The following is a 20557-nucleotide window of genomic DNA, read 5'->3' on the forward strand; positions in this document are numbered from 1 at the left end:
CACAGTACAGCACCCTTTAACCCTCACAGTACAGCACCCTTTAACCCTCACAGCACCCCTCACAGCACAGCACCCCTTACCCAGCACAGTACAGCACCCCTCACAGTACAGCACCCCTTACCCCTCACTGTACAGCACCCCTTACCCCTCACTGTACAGCACCCCTTACCCCTCACAGTACAGCACCCCTTACCCCTCACAGTACAGCACCCCTTGCCCCTCACAATACAGCACCTCTTAACCAGCACAGCACCCCTCACAGTACAGCACCCTTTAACCCTCACAGCACAGCACCCCTCACAGCACAGCACCCCTTATCCAGCACAGTACAGCACCCTTTAACCCTCACAGTACAGCACCCTTTAACCCTCACAGCACCCCTCACAGCACAGCACCCCTTACCCAGCACAGTACAGCACCCCTCACAGTACAGCACCCCTTACCCCTCACTGTACAGCACCCCTTACCCCTCACAGTACAGCACCCCTTACCCCTCACAGTACAGCACCCCTTACCCCTCACAGTACAGCACCCCTTGCCCCTCACAATACAGCACCTCTTAACCAGCACAGCACCCCTCACAGTACAGCACCCTTTAACCCTCACAGCACAGCACCCCTCACAGCACAGCACCCCTTATCCAGCACAGTACAGCACCCTTTAACCCTCACAGCACAGCACCCCTCACAGCACAGCACCCCTTATCCAGCACAGTACAGCACCCTTTACCCATCACAGTACAGCCAAACCTCCCAGCACAGCACCCCTTACCCCTCACAGTAGATCACCCCTTACCCCTCACAGTAGATCACCCCTTACCCCTCACAGTAGATCACCCCTTACCCCTCACAGTACAGCATACCTCACAGCACAGCACCCCTTACCCCTCAGAGTACAGCACCCCTCACAGCACAGTACAGCACCCCTCACAGTACTCGTATGCAGCATACCCCTATAACACCCCTATATACAGCACACACACCTGTATACATCAACCCCCACAGCACAGCATCCCTTACCCATTACAGTACAGCACCCCTTACCCAGTACAGTACCCCTCACAGTACAGTACCCCTCACAGCACAGCACGGAACCCTTTACAGCACAGCACCCCTTACCCAGCACAGTACAGCACCCATTACCCCTCACAGCACAGCACCCCTCACAGTACAACACCCTTTACAGCACAGCACCCCTTACCCAGCACAGTACAGCACCCATTACCCCTCACAGTACAGCACCCTTTACCCCTCACAGTACAGCACCCCTGACAGTACGGCACCCCTGACAGTACGGCACCCCTGACAGTACGGCACCCCTGACAGTACGGCACCCCTGACAGTACGGCACCCCTCACAGCACGGCACCCCTCACAGCACAGCACCCCCCACAGCACAGCATCCCTTACCCCAGCACAGCACCCCTCACAGCACAGCACCCCTTACCCATCACAGCACAGCACCCCTCACAGCACAGCACCCCTTACCCATCACAGCACAGCACCCCTCACAGCACAGCACCCCTTACCCAGCACAGCACCCCTCACAGTACAGCACCCTTTAACCCTCACAGCACAGCACCCCTCACAGCACAGCACCCCTTATCCAGCACAGTACAGCACCCCTCACAGCACAGCACCCCTTACCCATCACAGTACAGCCAAACCTCCCAGCACAGCACCCCTTACTCATCACAGCACCCCTTACCCCTCACAGTAGATCACCCCTTACCCCTCACAGTAGATCACCCTTTACCCCTCACAGTAGATCACCCTTTACCCCTCACAGTAGATCACCCCTTACCCCTCACAGTAGATCACCCTTTACCCCTCACAGTAGATCACCCTTTACCCCTCACAGTAGATCACCCCTTACCCCTCACAGTAGATCACCCTTTACCCCTCACAGTAGATCACCCTTTACCCCTCACAGTAGATCACCCCTTACCCCTCACAGTAGATCACCCCTTACCCCTCACAGCACAGCACCCCTCACAGCACAGCATCCCTCACAGCACAGCACCCCTTACCCCTCAGAGTACAGCACCCCTCACAGCACAGTACAGCACCCCTCACAGTACCCGTATGCAGCATACCCCTATAACACCCCTATATACAGCACACACACCTGTATACATCACCCCCCACAGCACAGCATCCCTTACCCATTACAGTACAGCACCCCTTACCCAGTACAGCACCCCTTACCCAGTACAGTACCCCTCACAGCACAGCACCCCTCACAGCACAGCACCCCTTGCCTATCACAGTACAGCACCCCTCACAGCACAGCACCCTTTACCTATCACAGTACAGCACCCCTCACAGCACAGCACCCTTTACCTAGCACAGCACCCCTCACAGCACAGCACCCCTCACAGTACAACACCCTTTACAGCACAGCACCCCTTACCCAGCACAGTACAGCACCCATTACCCCTCACAGCACAGCACCCCTCACAGCACAGCACCCCTCACAGTACAACACCCTTTACAGCACAGCACCCCTTACCCAGCACAGTACAGCACCCATTACCCCTCACAGTACAGCACCCTTTACCCCTCACAGCACAGCACCCCTCACAGTACAGCACCCTTTACACCTCACAACACAGCACCCCTCACAGTACAGCACCCCTCACAGTACAGCATCCCTTACCCAGCACAGTACAGTACCCCTCACAGCACAGCACCCCTCACAGTACAGCATCCCTTACCCAGCACAGTACAGTACCCCTCACAGTACAGCACACCTTACCCAGCACAGTACTCTTTACCCATCATAGCATCCCTCACAGCACAGCACCCACACACACACTGTTATAACTAAATTAAAAAAGGATGTGTTTTAGGGGAAAGGCCCTTTTGCCCCCACCTTAGAAAACTTTCTATAGGACACAATCTCCCAACAGCACCCATCACAGCACAGCACCCCTCTCCCAGCAACACAACACACCTCACCCAGCACCCCTCTCCAGTATCACAGCACCCTTCACCCAGCACCCCTTTCCCAGCAGCACAACACCCCTCACCCAGCAGCACAGCATTCCTCACCCATCACAGCACCCCTCTCCCAGCAGCACGATATACCTTACCTATCACCCAGCAGCCCTCTCCCAGCAGCACAGTACCCCTCTCCCAGCAACTCAACACACCTCACCCAGCAGCACAGCATTCCTCACTCATCACAGCACCCCTCACCCAGCAGCAGGACATACCTTACCCATCACCCAGCAGCCCTCTCCCAGAAGCACAGTACACCTCACCCATCACAACACACCTCACCCAGCAGCACAGCACCCCTCTCCCAGCAACACAACACGCCTCACCCAGCAGCACAGCATTCCTCACCCATCACAGCACCCCTCACCCAGCAGCACGACATACCTTACTCCTCACCCAGCACCCCTCTTCCAGCAGCACAGTACCCCTCACTCATAACAGCACAGCACCCCTCTCCTAGCAGCACCACTCTCCTCACCCAGCACTCCTCTCCCAGCACCACACCCATCACCCAGCAGCACAGCACTCACCTATCACCGCACCCGTCACCCAGCACCCCTCTCCCAGCAGCACAACACGCCTCACCCAGCCACCCCTTTCCCAGTAATACAGCACCCCTCACCCTGCACCCCTCTCCCAGTAACACAGCACCTCTCACCCAGCAGCACAACACCCCTCACCCAGCACCCCCTCTCCCAGCAACACAGCTCCCCTCACCCAGCACCCCTCTACAGTATCACAGCAGCACAACACCCCTCATCCAGCACCCCCTCTCCCTGTAACACAGCATTCCTCACCTAGCAACACAGCTCCCCTCACCCAGCACCCCTCTACAGTATCACAGCAGCACAACACCCCTCACCCAGCACCCCCTCTCCCAGTAACACAGCATTCCTCTCCCAGCAACACAGCTCCCCTCGCCCAGCAACACAGCTCCCCTCACCCAGCACCCCTCATCCAGCACCCCCTCTCCCTGTAACGCAGGACCCTTCAGCCAGCACCCCTGTCCCAGCGGCACAACACCCCTCACCCAGCAGCACAGCATCCCTCACCCAGCAACACAACACACCTCACCCAGCAGCACAGCATTCCTCACCCATCACAGCACCCCTCACCCAGCAGCACAGCATTCCTTACCCATCACAGCACCCCTCACCCAGCAGCACAGCATTCCTCACCCATCACAGCACCCCTCATCCAGCAGCACGACATACCTTACCCATCACCCCTCTCCCAGAAGCACAGTACCCCTCACCCATCACAGCACAGCGCCCCTCTCCCAGCAGCACAGTACCCCTCACTCATAACAGCACAGCACCCCTCTCCTAGCAGCACCACTCTCCTCACCCAGCACTCCTCTCCCAGCACCACACCCATCACCCAGCAGCACAGCACTCACCTATCACCGCACCCGTCACCCAGCACCCCTCTCCCAGCAGCACAACACCCCTCACCCAGCCACCCCTTTCCCAGTAACACAGCACCCCTCACCCTGCACCCCTCTCCCAGTAACACAGCACCTCTCACCCAGCAGCACAACACCCCTCACCCTGCACCCCTCTCCCAGTAACACAGCACCCCTCACCCTGCACCCCTCTCCCAGCAACACAGCACCCCTCACCCAGCACCCCTCTACAGTATCACAGCAGCACAACACCCCTCATCCAGCACCCCCTCTCCCTGTAACGCAGGACCCTTCACCCAGCACCCCTCACCCAGCAGCACAACACCCCTCACCCAGCATCATCACAGCATTCCTCACCCATCACAGCACCCCTCACTCAGCAACACAACACACCTCACCCATCACAGCACAGCACCCCTCACCCAGCACCCCTCTCCCAGTAACACAACACTCCTCAACTAGTACAGCACCCCTCACCCAGCAGCACAGCATTCCTCACCCATCACAGCACCCTCTCCCAGTAACACAGCTCCCCTCACCCATCACCCAGCCGCACAAAACCCCTCACCCTGCAGTACAGCACTCCACAGCTAGCACAGCACCCCCTCTCCCAGTAACACAGCACCCCTCACCCAGCAGCACAGCATTCCTCACCCATCACAGCACCCTCTCCCAGTAACACAGCTCCCCTCACCCATCACCCAGCCGCACAAAACCCCTCACCCTGCAGTACAACACTCCACAGCTAGCACAGCACCCCCTCTCCCAGTAACACAGCACCCCTCACCCAGCAGCACAGCACCCCTCACCTAGCACAGCTCCCCTCACCCATCACCAAGCCGCATAAAAACCCCTCACCCAGCAGCACAGCACCCCCTTTTTCAAGAAAAAGCTCCCAACGTGGAGTGAAACGCATCGACAAGAGGGTTAATACCGCTGGGATAGAGGAAGGTATTCAATCCTTTTCAGCCCGCTACTATTCACCCAAACATCCGGCAATCGATTGAGTCCTGAGCGGACTGGAGACCAAGCAGCCACAGAGGAATTGGCCGGGTGCTAGTAGGCGGCCTCTGCACCCTGGTTTCCCCGAATTACAGATCCAGCTCACACAGCAGTGCACTGTTACTTTCATTGGATTGTGGTGGAACTCCTGAGCTATTAAACCAGGCGAGTTACTGCCATTTAATACCATTACATCCATGTGGGCTCACTACTCTGCCGACGGGTAAGAGTACTAATTTATATTATGGGCTGTGCAATAAAATCATTGCACAAGTTTTAGTAAAGAAACACTTCTATCAACAAAAAGTTTAATGACTATGGACATTGGTCACTCTTGATGTGTATCCTAGCAGTAATAGAAGACATAGTTAATAATATTTATTGATCAGCGATATGTACTTGGTTACACAGTATTAGTTTTTGCTTATTTTTTATTGCTGTATGTCATGTTAGTGGGTTATGTGTATCATAATGTGTCAAATTAAATTGTTATGTTTTAAGAGAAGCCTTGTTTTTGATACAATTATTCAGACAGGTGCTACAGAGCTGTAATAATTGTTACATCATTTATTTAATACTAACCATGAAAGTGCCGTTCAATTAATGATTTAGTTTGTGTTTATAGTGGACCAGATGGTATTGGGAGATGAAATAGCTGCATCTTGGGGGGAATTTTTCAATTGACTATATAAATTTTCTATGACATTTTCCAGCGAAACGCGAGGAGATTACTGGATACCAAGCAATTAGTAACCAGTAATCACCAGATAAAGGAACATGACATTGTATATAGGAGTGTGTCATTTCTTCATCTAATTACCAGGGCTGGAGTTAGGGTAAATTGAACAATAACCTTATATATTGCCAGTATCCGATTAGAACATAAGGTATTATCATAGACGACCTTGGATAATGATTGGGGGTCTACTCACATATGACTTAAAACAATGCAAAGTGTAGCCCCCACACAGCTGGCACCCATGAAGACAGAAATAGGAACATCAGCACCACACATTAAACATTATATAACACACATTTTATGCAGTAATATATATATATATACCCTAATAGTGAGTGCAGATAGCTGTCACACTTATTATGCTCTACAGTAAGTAGGTCACTGACGACGAGCCCTGGGAGAAGCCGGCAGACACTAATGCGGGCAGCATCAGTGCACATACCAGACACCGCAGCGAGCAGAGGGCCGCCTGGGAACGCGGGCTGCAGGGCTCCATTGCTTCTCACACTCCCCTGAACTGGCGGCCGCAGGATGATGCGAGGACTGAAGCGCTGCACCTGGGCATGCGCAGCAGGTCCCCCTCCGACACATATGCAGACAGTTCTGCCGGTCAGAGCTCTGTCTTAGGAGTTACCGCGGTTTGCTATTATACTGACGTGGGTGGGTTTCATTTTGCAGCCTTGAATCAGAATGACTCCTGTCAGCAGACGGCATTTACCAGATCTAATCCTGCAAGATGAGCCGTTTAGTTCTGCTCTACACAGACGCAATAAATCTGTACTCTCATTCCAGCCTTTCCATAACCATCAGTCTTTGTACAACAACATTTCTGCCAAGCTGCAGGGGGTCCTGTGTATCGTCAGCATCTCTGCTGTCTTATTATGAGGGCGGTAACAACATTTTCTGCTGTTCCTTTCACTGTGACACCAAATCATTGCACAGTTAATTAGAAACAATAATATATTATAACATAATATAATTCAAAGGGCAACTGTTGCATTTATGCAGTGAAGGTATGTTATGGGCTGGACCCATACTCATGAGAATGACCCCTATCTATTTATTAGCAACCACTGGTATCATCGAGAATACAGCCTTAACATTTACTATGAACCACCGACATCATTGCGAATGCAGCCTATCCATTTACTAAGAACCAATCCCGTCACAGAATGTAGAATGCCCAGTCACTAAGAGCCATCAATGTCACTGAGAGTCCAGCCTATACATTCACTAGGAGCCAGTGACATCATTGCGTATGCAGCCTATCTATTCACTGGCACTAGGTGTAAATTAAAATGTAGCCCATCGTCTCACTAGGAGACAGTGACATCACTAAGAATGCAGCCTATCCATTCACTAGGAACAAGTTGCATCACTGAGATTGCAGTCAATCCATTCACTAGGAACCAGTGACAGCACTAAAAATGCTGCATATCCAGTGACCAGGAGCCAGTGACATCACTAAGAAAGCAGCCTATCCACTCACTAGGATCCAGTGACATCAGTAAGAATGCAGCATATCCAGTCACTAGGATCAAGTGACATCACTAAGAATACAGCCTATCCACTTACTATGAACCAGTGACATCACTAAGAATTCAGCATATCCACTCACTAGATGTCACAACAACGCACAGGAAACTTCGGAATGAGAGCTGGAAGTCGGAGTACTAGGGTGTGGAGTGACTGCAGATGAGGAGGAAGTAGGTATGTCTTCTTCCTTAGCTAGATCCGAGTGTTGGCAAGACCTGACCTGAGGCGCAGAGTCTAACCCACTGGTGTTTTTCACCAGTGACCCCTCCAAATGGGATTTGGGCTTAGCGGCACCCAGTGAGCAGGTTGCAGCCCTCAGGTCAGGTACCCGGAAACTAGCAATGAAACAAGATGGCAGGGTAAAGAGAGATAACTACCCACACTGGGAAATAACTTGTAAAGAACACACTGGTGAGAGACACGTAGATAATGTCCTGGAAGGATGACTTGTAGAGTCTAAACTAGAGGGCACGTAAGGGTATCACTGGAGAAAGTTTCATAGAAGATACACTGGAGGCTAATAGGTGTAATGTTCACTGAAGAATTACACATAGGGAAAACACTGGAGAATTGCATACAGAAAGTTCATTGGAGAATGGCACATGGAAGATTCACTAGAGAATAACTCGTAGAAGATACACTGAGGAGCGTCACGTAGGAAATACACTTCAGGATTACTTGTAAGGAATACAGTGGAGAATTGCACATAGAAGGTTCACTGGAGAATAACTCCTAGGAAGTACACTGGGGAATATCACTTGAGACTAGAGATAGTGTATTGAGAGCACTTGTGATCCAGACACAGGATAGGTTACTGAGGGCACTAGTATCCAGACGTAGGATAGGTTGCTGAGAGCACTTGTGATCCAAACGCAGAATTAGGGTACTGTGTGCATTTGAATCCAGATGCAGGATATGGTACAGAGTTAATTCACAGGAGCCCAGCACGGAGACAGTAAAGATATAACACTAGAGGTCAGTGTGTGAGCTGAATAACTAGGGATGATCATGTGAGCTGAATAATATATAACAAAAGGGATCAGCGTGAGAGCTGAAATAATATAGCACTAGGGATCAGCGTGAGAGTTGAAATAATATAACACACGGGATCAGCGTGAGAGCTGAAATAATATAGCACTAGGGATCAGCGTGAGAGCTGTATAATATAGCACTTAGGGATCAACGTGAGAGTTGAAATAATATAACACACGGGATCAGCGTGAGAGCTGAAATAATATAGCACTTAGGGATCAGCGTGAGAGCTGAAATAATATAGTACTAAGGATCAGCGTGATAACTGAAATAATAAAGCACTAGGGATCAGCGTGAGCTGAATAATATAGCACTAGGGATCAGTGTGAAAGCTGAATAATATAGCACTAGGGATCAGTGTGAGAGCTGAAATAATATAGCACTTAGGGATCAGCGTGAGAGCTGAAATAATATAGCATTTAGGGATCAGCGTGAGAGCTGAAATAATATAGTACTAAGGATCAGCGTGATAACTGAAATAATAAAGCACTAGGGATCAGCGTGAGAGCTGAAATAATATACCACTAGGGATCAGCGTGAGCTGAATAATATAGCACTAGGGATCAGTGTGAAAGCTGAATAATATAGCACTAGGGATCAGCGTGAGAGCTGAATAATATAGCACTAGGGATCAGTGTGTAAGCTGAATAATAGCACTAGGGATCAGCGTGAGGGCTGAATAATATAGCACTAGGGATCAGCGTGAGAGCTGAATAATATAGAACTAGGGATCAGCGTGAGAGCTGAATAATATAGCACTAGGGATCAGCGTGAGAGCTGAATAATATAGCACTAGGGATCAGCGTGAGAGCTGAATAATATAGCACTAGGCATCAGCGTGAGAGCTGATTAATATAGCACTAGGGATCAGCGTGAGAGCTGTATAATATAGCACTAGGGATCAGCGTGAGAGCTGTATAATATAGTACTAGGGATCAGCGTGAGAGCTGAATAATATACCATTAGGGATCAGCGTGAGAGCTGATTAATATACCACTAGGGATCAGCGTGAGAGCTGATTAATATACCACTAGGGATCAGCGTGAGAGCTGATTAATATAGCACTAGGGATCAGCGTGAGAGCTGAATAATATAGCACTAGGGATCAGCGTGAGAGCTGAATAATATAGTACTAGGGATCAGCGTGAGAGCTGAATAATATAGCACTAGGGATCAGCGTGAGAGCTGTATAATATAGCACTAGGGATCAGCGTGAGAGCTGAATAATATAGCACTAGGGATCAGCGTGAGAGCTGAATAATATAGCACTAGGGATCAGCGTGAGAGCTGTATAATATAGCACTAGGGATCAGCGTGAGAGCTGAATAATATAGCACTAGGGATCAGCGTGAGAGCTGAATAATATTGCACTAGGGATCAGCGTGAGAGCTGAATAATATAGCACTAGGGATCAGCGTGAGAGCTGAATAATATAGCACTAGTGATCAGCGTGAGAGCTGAATAATATAGCACCAGGGATCAGCGTGAGAGCTGAATAATATAGCACTAGGGATCAACGTGAGAGCTGAATAATATAGCACTAGGGATCAGTGTGAGAGCTGAATAATATAGCTCTAGGGATCAGCGTGAGAGCTGAATAATATAGCACTAGGGATCAGCGTGAGAGCTGAATAATATAGCACTAGGGATCAGCGTGAGAGCTGAATAATATACCACTAGGGATCAGCGTGAGAGCTGTATAATATAGCACTAGGAGCAGCGTGAGAGCTGTATAATATAGCACTAGGAGCAGCGTGAGAGCTGAATAATATAGCACTAGGGATCTGCGTGAGAGCTGAATAATATACCAGTAGGGATCAGCGTGAGAGATGAATAATATAGCACTTGGGATCAGCGTGAGAGCTGTATAATATACCACTAGGGATCAGCGTGAGAGCCGAATAATATACCACTGGGGATCAGCGTGAGAGCTGTATAATATAGCACTGGGGATCAGCGTGAGAGCTGTATAATATAGCACTAGGGATCAGCGTGAGAGCTGAATAATATAGCACTAGGGATCAGCGTGAGAGCTGAATAATATAGCACTAGGGATCAGCATGAGAGCTGAATAATATAGCACTAGGGATCAGCGTGAGAGCTGAATAATATAGCACTAGGGATCAGTGTGAGAGCTGAATAATATACCTGTAGGGATCAGCGTGAGAGCTGAATAATATAGCACTAGGGATCAGCGTGAGAGCTGTATAATATAGCACTAGGGATCAGCGTGAGAGCTGAATAATATACCACTAGGGATCAGCGTGAGAGCTGAATAATATAGCACTAGGGATCAGCGTGAGAGCTGAATAATATAGCACTACTGATCAACGTGAGAGCTGAATAATATAGCACTAGGGATCAGCGTGAGAGCTGAATAATATAGCACTAGGGATCAGTGTGAGAGCTGAATAATATAGCACTAGGGATCAGCGTGAGAGCTGAATAATATAGCACTAGGGATCAGCGTGAGAGCTGTATAATATAGTACTAGGGATCAGCGTAAGAGCTGAATAATAATTAGCACTAGGGATCAGCGTGAGAGCTGAATAATATAGCACTACTGATCAACGTGAGAGCTGAATAATATAGCACTAGGGATCAGCGTGAGAGCTGAATAATATAGCACTAGGGATCAGCGTGAGAGCTGTATAATATAGTACTAGGGATCAGCGTAAGAGCTGAATAATAATTAGCACTAGGGATCAGCGTGAGAGCTGAATAATATAGCACTAGGGATCAGTGTGAGAGCTGAAATAAGGCCGTATCCTGACACTAGGAGTCAATGACATCACTGAGAATGCAGCTTATCCAGTCACTAGGAACCAGTGACATCACTAAGAATGCATCATATCATGACACTAGGAGCCAGTGACATCACTAAGAATGCAGCTTATCCAGTCATTAGTAGTCAGTGGTATTAATGACAATGCAGCCAATCCACTCAATGGGAGCCATGGATATCACTGATTTGTGGGCTAACCCACGTGCTGCAGTGTTGCTATAGAAGTGCTGAGAATATTGAATCATATTACAGAATTGCTGCCTCCACACTTTGCAAGTGAATCATTTTGTTCCAAGTCTCTTGTCCCCCTCTCTCTCATTGGTAGTGTCCAGTTCTAGCTACAAGTGAAATTCATGTTTTGTGTTCTCAGTGATCATGTAGACATGATGTAACTGCATTTTAATTTATTATCCACAATGAATGTCCTCATGGTAACCGTGTAATTCTTGTGTTCTACAGGGAACAAAGCGAGATCACAGTGATGGCGATGACGATGTCACCGGTTTAATCCAACCTGCTGAAGTTTTTGCTCCTAAGAGTTTGGTGCTGGTGTCCAGATTAGATTATCCAGAGATTTTCCGGGTATGTATAGACTCATGTATGTATCAAACTGACACACTCTATATTTCAGATATTTAGACGCATGCGCTTTTTTAGAGGTGTTCAGTTTAATGCTTGTCTCAGACAGGTAGCTGTTCGTCCGTGCACCTCGCTCATACACTGCACATTGTTGTGAATAGACTCTTCGGGGGACCTGTTGATGTAGGGGAGCACCCCCCAATTAAAGAAGACTATATATCATAGCTTGGGTTTATTGGAGAGTCCTGTGATGTAAAGGTCTCCTATGGGCACACGGTACTGCGGCATCTGTAACATGTTTCAGGGCTCATTTACACGGCGCCATGGTTTATTGATACTGTGTCTCGCATATTTTATACTGACGGCCTTGTTATAATATCTTTCCTGTTACCAGGCCTGCCTTGGGTTGATCTACACGGTTTATGTCGACAGTCTGAATGTGTCACTGGAGACTCTGGTTGCGAACTTGCTAACATGCATCATCCCGTCTGCTGGCGGCTCTCAGGTAAGCGGGAAGCTCTGCAAGATGAAAGGAATATTTATATTAACAAATTTTTTTGTGACTTTATTTGTGCCATTTAATGCTAGATTTGCCCTTGACAAGTTTTAATTGAAGGGTTAGGTGTGATGGTCCTGAGCTAGCCATGTTTCCCATATTGATCACAGAGACACTACCACATTGCAGTCTACTTAAGGTCTACAAGAGGCAAGAAACCTGCAATTCACTCCCAGAGACAGTAAGTGCAAATATACAGAGGAATCAAATCAAATCTCTGCGTTACTGTGGAAGTTATTTTTTTTTATTAAGCTTCTTATTCCTGTTACCTTTCATTTTCTTATGATTTCCTATTTGACTTTGGGAGGTGGGCTCGGCAACAGGGGGGTACGAAGGGGACACTTGTACTGGGCCCCGTGATTCCTAGATTCCTGGCACGATTATAGCACTTTGTTTTTAGTCTAGAAGACCTTTGAGAAGTGTGTGTAGTGTCAGAGGTACTTGTTGAGGACAATCTATTGTGTCACACAGGCACAGCTATTAATGATTCTCTGTACAGCCAGTGGTGCAGTTACGGAGACATGTTGTGCAAATAAGATGGCAACTTTCAAGGTCTTACCCTCTGGGTTGTTGGAGACATAACCACTGGGGGAAGTCCCTATTCCTGAGAGGTGGTGTCTTGTCGGAAGTGCGTTTCCTGGAGAAAGGCAACATTAGCCTTCTCTGCCTGCAGTTCACAGGGCACACGGGACTGCCCGTCAGGAACATGGAGTCCCGTAACATTAACAGAGACAATATTTAACTATAGGCCTCCATACATCAGCAATCTGAGGCAATAACTATAGGCCCCCCATACATCAGCAATCTGAGGCCATGACTATAGGCCCCCATACATCAGCAGTCTGAGGCAATGACTATAGGCCCCCATACATCAGCAATCTGAGGCAATGACTATAGGCCCCCATACATCAGCAATCTGGGGCCATGACTATAGGCCCCATACATCAGCAATCTGAGGCCATGACTATAGCCCCCCCCATACATCAGCAATCTGAGGCCATGACTATAGGTCCCCATACATCAGCAGTCTGAGGCAATGACTATAGGCCCCCATACTTCAGCAATCTGAGGCAATAACTATAGGCCCCCATACATCAGCAATCTGGGGCCATGACTATAGGCCCCAAACATCAGCAATCTGAGGCAATGACTATAGGCCCCATACATCAGCAATCTGAGGCAATGACTATAGGCCCCCCCATACATCAGCAATCTGAGGCAATAACTATAGGCCCCCATACATCAGCAATCTGAGGCAATGACTATAGGCCCCCATACATCAGCAATCTGAGGCAATGACTATAGGCCCCCATACATAAGCAATCTGAGGCCATGACTATAGGCCCCCCCATACATCAGCAAGCTGAGGCAATAACTATAGGCCCCCATACATCAGCAATCTGAGGCAATGACTATAGGCCCCCATACATCAGCAATCTGAGGCCATGACTATAGGCCCCCCCATACATCAGCAATCTGAGGCAATGACCATAGGCCCCCATACATCAGCAATCTGAGGCCATGACTATAGGCCCCCCATACATCAGCAATCTGAGGTCATGACTATAGGCCCCCCCCATACATCAGCAATCTGAGGCAATAACTATAGGCCCCATACATCAGCAATCTGAGGCAATGACTATAGGCCCCCATACATCAGCAATCTGAGGCAATGACTATAGGCCCCCATACATCAGCAATCTGGGGCCATGACTATAGGCCCCCATACGTCAGCAATCTGAGGCCATGACTATAGGCCCCATACATCAGCAATCTGAGGCCATGACTATAGGCCCCATACATCAGCAATCTGAGGCAATGACTATAGGCCCCCCCATACATCAGCAATCTGACGCCATGACTATAGGCCCCATACATCAGCAATCTGAGGCCATGACTATAGGCCCCATACATCAGCAATTTGAGGCAATGACTATAGGTCCCCATACATCAGTAATCTGAAAACCACAATTGAACAATTTGAAGATTTATTGCCCTATTTTATGATTTCCCAATCTAGCAATCTGCGCCCATACATTACAGATCTTTTTCAGTGATTTGCAGATTGATTGCAGTAAACACAGATCTGACAATCTTGAAAGGCTCCAGCATTTTACTAGTAACAGTCTGCAAATCTGCTTATCATGTCCATACACTAGCAATCTACAGCCCCAATCCATCTGTGACATCCCACATGTTGGACAATCTGATTTAACAATTCCAATCACTTTTTGGTTGCAATCTGCGGTCTGTGAAGCCTCATACAGTGCAGATTTTTATACACAATCATCTGCAAATTGCAGAATTGCCACAATCGATTGCTGATGAATGGGGGCCTTTATTCATCGCGTGCAACAGCAGAGGTAACAGCAGAGGAGGTGGCAGGTAAAGAACAAAGGACAACGGGATTGAGAGGGGCAAAACATAACGCAAAATAAAAATCGGAAAGAAATACCAATCCTGAGATGCATAATGGTAAACTGCAGTTTTACCATTAGGCCCAGGACCAAAATCCAACAGTGTAGAGGGAAACGGGGTAAGCGACAGTGACAACCAAAGAAAACTAATTATGAATCGTGCTTGGAAATATGGCTCCAGGCAAAAGATCACTATTAATTGCTGTACTTTTAAGTACCTTAATTTGTCAGTGTAAGGTCCATCCCCGGGTTACTGTTCAAATGGGTTTCATGGGCAACATACACCAGTTGCACATGAAAGCTCCCTGTGTACACCAGTTGTCCATGTTCCCTGTCTGGTACATCCTTTTCTACCTCCATGGCTACCCTGTACCCTAACTCTTCCCGCCACGTCACAATCACTGCCCGATCCCTGAAAGGCAGCTGCCAGAATTGCGTCTCATGCCTTTCTGAGATGGGTCAGAGAGCTGAAATGGGTCACATCTACCTTCCTTCTAAGTTGGGTCACTCGACATGGGGGCCTGGGTTAGGATCTTTAGGGTCATTCTGGTTGGGATCAGTCATAGGGAAATCAGTGTGGTCACTCATACAGCTGGAGGTGGCAAACCACTAGGGACAGGAGCATGCCTGGGCACCCTAACAGGATCCAACGAGCTGGAACCAACATCCTCTGCATTGCTAGTGGATGTAGGCATACCAGAAGCAAAAGGCATGCTCGGTAACTGCGCTGGTCTAACCGATGTGGTTGACTCCTCTGGGCTGATTGATGCTATGATTGGCTGTGATGGCAATTGTCTAGCCGCTGTGGTCTTTTCCTCTGGGCTGCTCTGGTGCAGATGTAGACTGTAGTCTGGAAACTTGACTCCAGGTGATGGCAAACGTGATAACGATTCCACCATCATAATTTCTCAGGACCACATTGGTTGGGAGGCCATCCATGATGGCAACATCTCGCAACTCTTGGCCAGCTTCCCAGGTAGACCATTGCCATGGTTACCTCTTGCTTCATTTCCTCTGCCATGGTCACTTTGTCAGTGCGACCCTGCAATACTGCAGCAGGGTTAATAAGGTGGGGGCTCACTACGGTGATTGAAGCTCCAGAGTCTCTTAGGCCATCTCCCTGCAGGGGCCCCACTTTGACCAGCTGCAAATGCCCCCACATATTTTTGGGGTGTCCGCTTGGCCATGCAGGTGACTGGGCATTATTCAGTTGTGCACTGCTGAACACCAGTTCCTAATGACGGAAATCTGCGCAGGCGCCGGACCCATACTGCACATGTGCGGTGTGTCCCCTTGTATGTACAATCCTTTGGGGTTTTCACATGTTTATCGGCTAGCTGGGCCATTATTTTTAAGTTACTGAAGATGTCTCCCGATCTAGCATAGACTCCTTCACCTCTGGGATGCACCTGCGGTAAAATTGCTCCTGGCAAATCAGGTCAATCAGTGCAATCCATGGGGTGGTACCAGATCACTTAATCTTGTACTGCTGCAGCCGGGTGGTAAACCTCTCATGGGTGATGTTAGGTTCTTGGGCAAGTCCCAGAACTTTTTCTTGTTGGACTCAGGAGTGATAAAGTATCACTGTAGGAGGGCCCTTACGACTTGTTATAGACTCTGCAGTCCTCTGTGACCACTCCTCGATAGGCCTCAGGTACCTTTCTATGCAGCGTGTGTACTAGGTGTCTGACCCACTCCTACTTAGGCAAATCATTGAGTTTGCAGGTCTTTTCAAAAACTTGTAGATGTCCATCAATATTTAAATCACTGTCCGCAAATCTGATAAACTTTATGGGTCTAGCAGCTGGCGACGATTCCTTGGGTACCACAGCCGGTTGTGCCTGCTCGTCATGCCAATTTTGGATGATGAGCATCTGCTCATTCTTGGTTTCTCGGTTTCCCACCAGTCATTCAGTGGTACCTTGGAGCATCCATTGGTCTCCATCCTGATCCATCCTGTGCATTCACCTGCAGTAATTCCTTTCCTGAGCAACTCCGCTTCTCTAATCTGGTGACTAAAAAGCTGCCTGGGATTTTCCCACTGCTGTGCCACCAATATCTGTGACCTAATGACCTTACTCCGCCAGGCGATCACAGACTATTTTTTGATCCCACCAGATCTTGGAGTATTCCCGCTTACCATCAGTAGCCGCCTGTCACTGACTCTGCCCACTACGCGGTAGGTGGGTACTTTGCTGCCACCACCAAGCTCCACATAGCGGTACTTGGAACACCCAGACTCCCACACTGTCAACTGGAACCACTTCTCCCAGGCTTCTATGCCGGCACCTGGAACCACTTCTGGGTATGTGTGGGCACGCTGCTGCAAGACTACCTGGATAGTGTCGGCTAACTTACACTGGTCCCTCACCATGGAGCAGTCTCTACACGGTAGCTAGCCAAGGGCTTCAGCTTGGAGACACTAGACTCAATCCAGAACAGCCAGAGAGTAGAACAGCGGTTGCACTATTCTGTTGGTCACAGGATACAAGTAGATGTATCGTCTTAAAGGCAAGATGTTTATTGCTCAAATGTCCTTAAAAGAAAAGGTCCCATCACTAAATGTGTTGGGGACCATTTACAGCATACAGGTGTTACAGAAGTATTCTCTTCTCAGTCAGAGCATATCTACACTTTTGGGCTTGCAGGCCCTTTTTTATCATTATTGTTACACACAATACCACAGGGGATAAACCCACCCTGTGTCCCTTAACCAATCTAACTATCTTACTAAATATAAATAATTACATCTTACATTTCAAAGGAGCTAACCACATTTATTTCTTCCTTTCATACATATACAGTACCGATCAAACCAGTTTGTCTTTCCTAAAATGGATTTAGCATATAACGGTCTCTCAAAATGTATATACCACTCACATTGCTTAGGAACTGGTGAATTGCATTCATCCTTTCAAATAAACCAGTGAGAGCCCAAAAGGGGGCATGACCATGGGAAAAGGGGGTACATCTTTAAGATGTGCCCTCTATTCATCACTCTTGGGGGCGTGCCCCCAAGTTCTCCCCTAATCATGAATATCTATTTACTGACGGTGATCACTGCATCCTGCGGGTGGGGCTGGTACCCGTCAGGTTGTTTTCACGGGGCACCGCCAAAAGGGTGGGGCACATTCTGCCCTTTTGAAATTGGGCAGGGCACGGCACCCTCTAAAGCAGCCTAGCGGAAACCCTATACTGCTGCCTGGCATAATGTGTATAAGGGATACTACTGTGTGGCATAACATGAATATGCTCTGTGTGGGGACAAATGCATTTTTTTTTTTTTTTTTACCTATGGGGGGGCACTTTTAAGATCTGGCTATGTGGCCCTCAAAGTTCTACTTACACCCTTGCATGCAAACACAGAGGCTCTGGATTTAATATGAACTTGCATGAGTCATCAAGTTTGCTCAGACTGAGGATAAAATTAAACTTTTGTAGCTTTCTCACATGTTTTTGGCAGGCTGACAATTTCCACTGGAACAAGCCACAGAATCTGTGTAAATTAAGTGTCTTCATTTTTAGGGATTGTGGCCCTGACAAAGTTCAAAAATAGGCCAAAACCTAATCCTGGTCAAACTACACCACCCTGCCACATTTTGTGGGGCTAGGTCCAAAAGGACCATGCATAAAGGACAGACAGACAGGCTTTCTCGCTTATTATATAGATTATTGTTGATGATGATGATTGTACTTTATTTATAATATTGCCAATTGCCTGAGAGCAATGGTAGCCTGCAGTAAAGTGCAGTGGGTTATATATACATGCTTCTGTAATTATAATGAGACACAGGCCAGTATCTCTACTGCTGAAAGTTACAATTCTCACACACATAGTCGTATGTTCCATGCCTTGCTTCTGTCTGCCAGTAATGATGAGCCCATGTAATCCTCCTGATCTCACCATGTCTGTAGCTTCATACATGATACATGTGTCACTGTGACTATTTCTCTGCAGAAACTCTTCTCCTTGGGGGCTGGGGACCGGCAGCTGATCCAAACTCCCCTGTGTGACAGCCTCCCTGTGACGGGGACAAGTGTGGCCCTTCTGTTTCAGCAGTTAGGTAAGACTGTCACCCCAGCACTACTTTCATTCCAGGTCTGCTGCATTGTAATGGATCTTAATTGGACATTATGTAGAAGAGTCACTATAAAAGCAATATACTTTTTAATGCTTTTCCTGTTAGGATTTGATGCTCCCAGTGCCTAAAGCTGTAACATTTTGCTATGTCTTATACAATCATTAGACCACTTGAGGCGTTGTTTGGGCCCTGGCTATGGAACCAGTGCTTTTCTCTGTCTATTGGCCAGCGGTCACATCTCTTTGAGCTCTTCTGTCCTGGCTTCCCACTAGGCTATAGACCACAGCATCACGATCACGGGTAACACTGCCACCTATTGTTGGCAGCGCACTGAACATTGACCACTTAATTGAGACTTATAATGTAAATCTGCAATGATATGAAGAGTAATAATTGCTTTGTTTAATGTTATTTTTAATGAGAGACTATTTTGAAGATGCTGTCCGCTCAGGTCTGTGCCAGCTGAGATTGGCTGCTCCTATTTACACAGAAGGAAAGTTTTTGGAGCTGTCAGTATAATTTATACATCAGCAGCATTGTGCAAGCAGCGAGTCCATCTCACTAAATCTCTGTAACAACTAGACTAAAAACCATCTGTATATCACCCATTGTGTACTTGCATTCCTTCTCTCTGTTGGTGACTATATCAGACTTGTATTTCACTGTAACATGCCATAACTAGTCGTGTGTGGGGCCGGAGGTCTTCCAGTAAGTTGTGTTTACCATAGATATACTGTAACATGCCATAACTAGTCATGTGTGTGGGGCCGGAGGTCTTCCAGTAAGTTGTGTTTACCATAGATATACTGTAACATGCCATAACTAGTCACGTGTGTTGGCCGGAGGTCTTCCAGTAAGTTGTGTTTACCATAGATATACTGTAACATGCCATAACTAGTCACGTGTGTGGTGCCGGAGGTCTTCCAGTAAGTTGTGTTTACCATAGATATACTGTAACATGCCATAACTAGTCATGTGTGTGGGGCCGGAGGTCTTCCAGTAAGTTGTGTTTACCATAGATATACTGTAACATGCCATAACTAGTTGCGTGTGTGGGGCCGGAGGTCTTCCAGTAAGTTGTGTTTACCATAGATATACTGTAACATGCCATAACTAGTCGCGTGTGTAGGGCCGGAGGTCTTCCAGTAAGTTGTGTTTACCATAGAAATACTGTAACATGCCATAACTAGTCATGTGTGTGGGGCCGGAGGTCTTCCAGTAAGTTGTGTTTACCATAGAAATACTGTAACATGCCATAACTAGTCATGTGTGTGGGGCCGGAGGTCTTCCAGTAAGTTGTGTTTACCATAGATATACTGTAACATGCCATAACTAGTCATGTGTGTGCGGCCTTAGGTCTTCCAGTAAGTTGTGTTTACCATAGATATACTGTAACATGCCATAACTAGTCACGTGTGTGGTG

The 20557-nt window shown here is 48.0% G+C and overlaps 1 protein-coding gene across 2 annotated transcripts in view; it reads left to right on the forward strand.

Annotated features, from left to right (window-relative positions):
• Positions 1-20557, forward strand: part of SBF2 (SET binding factor 2) — an 805041-nt gene that overhangs the window by 323338 nt on the left and 461146 nt on the right. For both annotated transcript variants that reach the window (XM_088476083.1, XM_088476084.1), the window contains exons 4-6: positions 11960-12082; positions 12474-12584; positions 19011-19116. In XM_088476083.1, coding sequence (XP_088332209.1) covers positions 11960-12082; positions 12474-12584; positions 19011-19116 — 340 coding nt within the window. The remainder of the gene's footprint in view (positions 1-11959; positions 12083-12473; positions 12585-19010; positions 19117-20557) is intronic.

Source organism: Taudactylus pleione, unplaced genomic scaffold (assembly GCF_031769625.1).
Source record: "Taudactylus pleione unplaced genomic scaffold, aTauple2 ptg000182l, whole genome shotgun sequence".
NCBI lineage: Eukaryota > Metazoa > Chordata > Amphibia > Anura > Myobatrachidae > Taudactylus > Taudactylus pleione.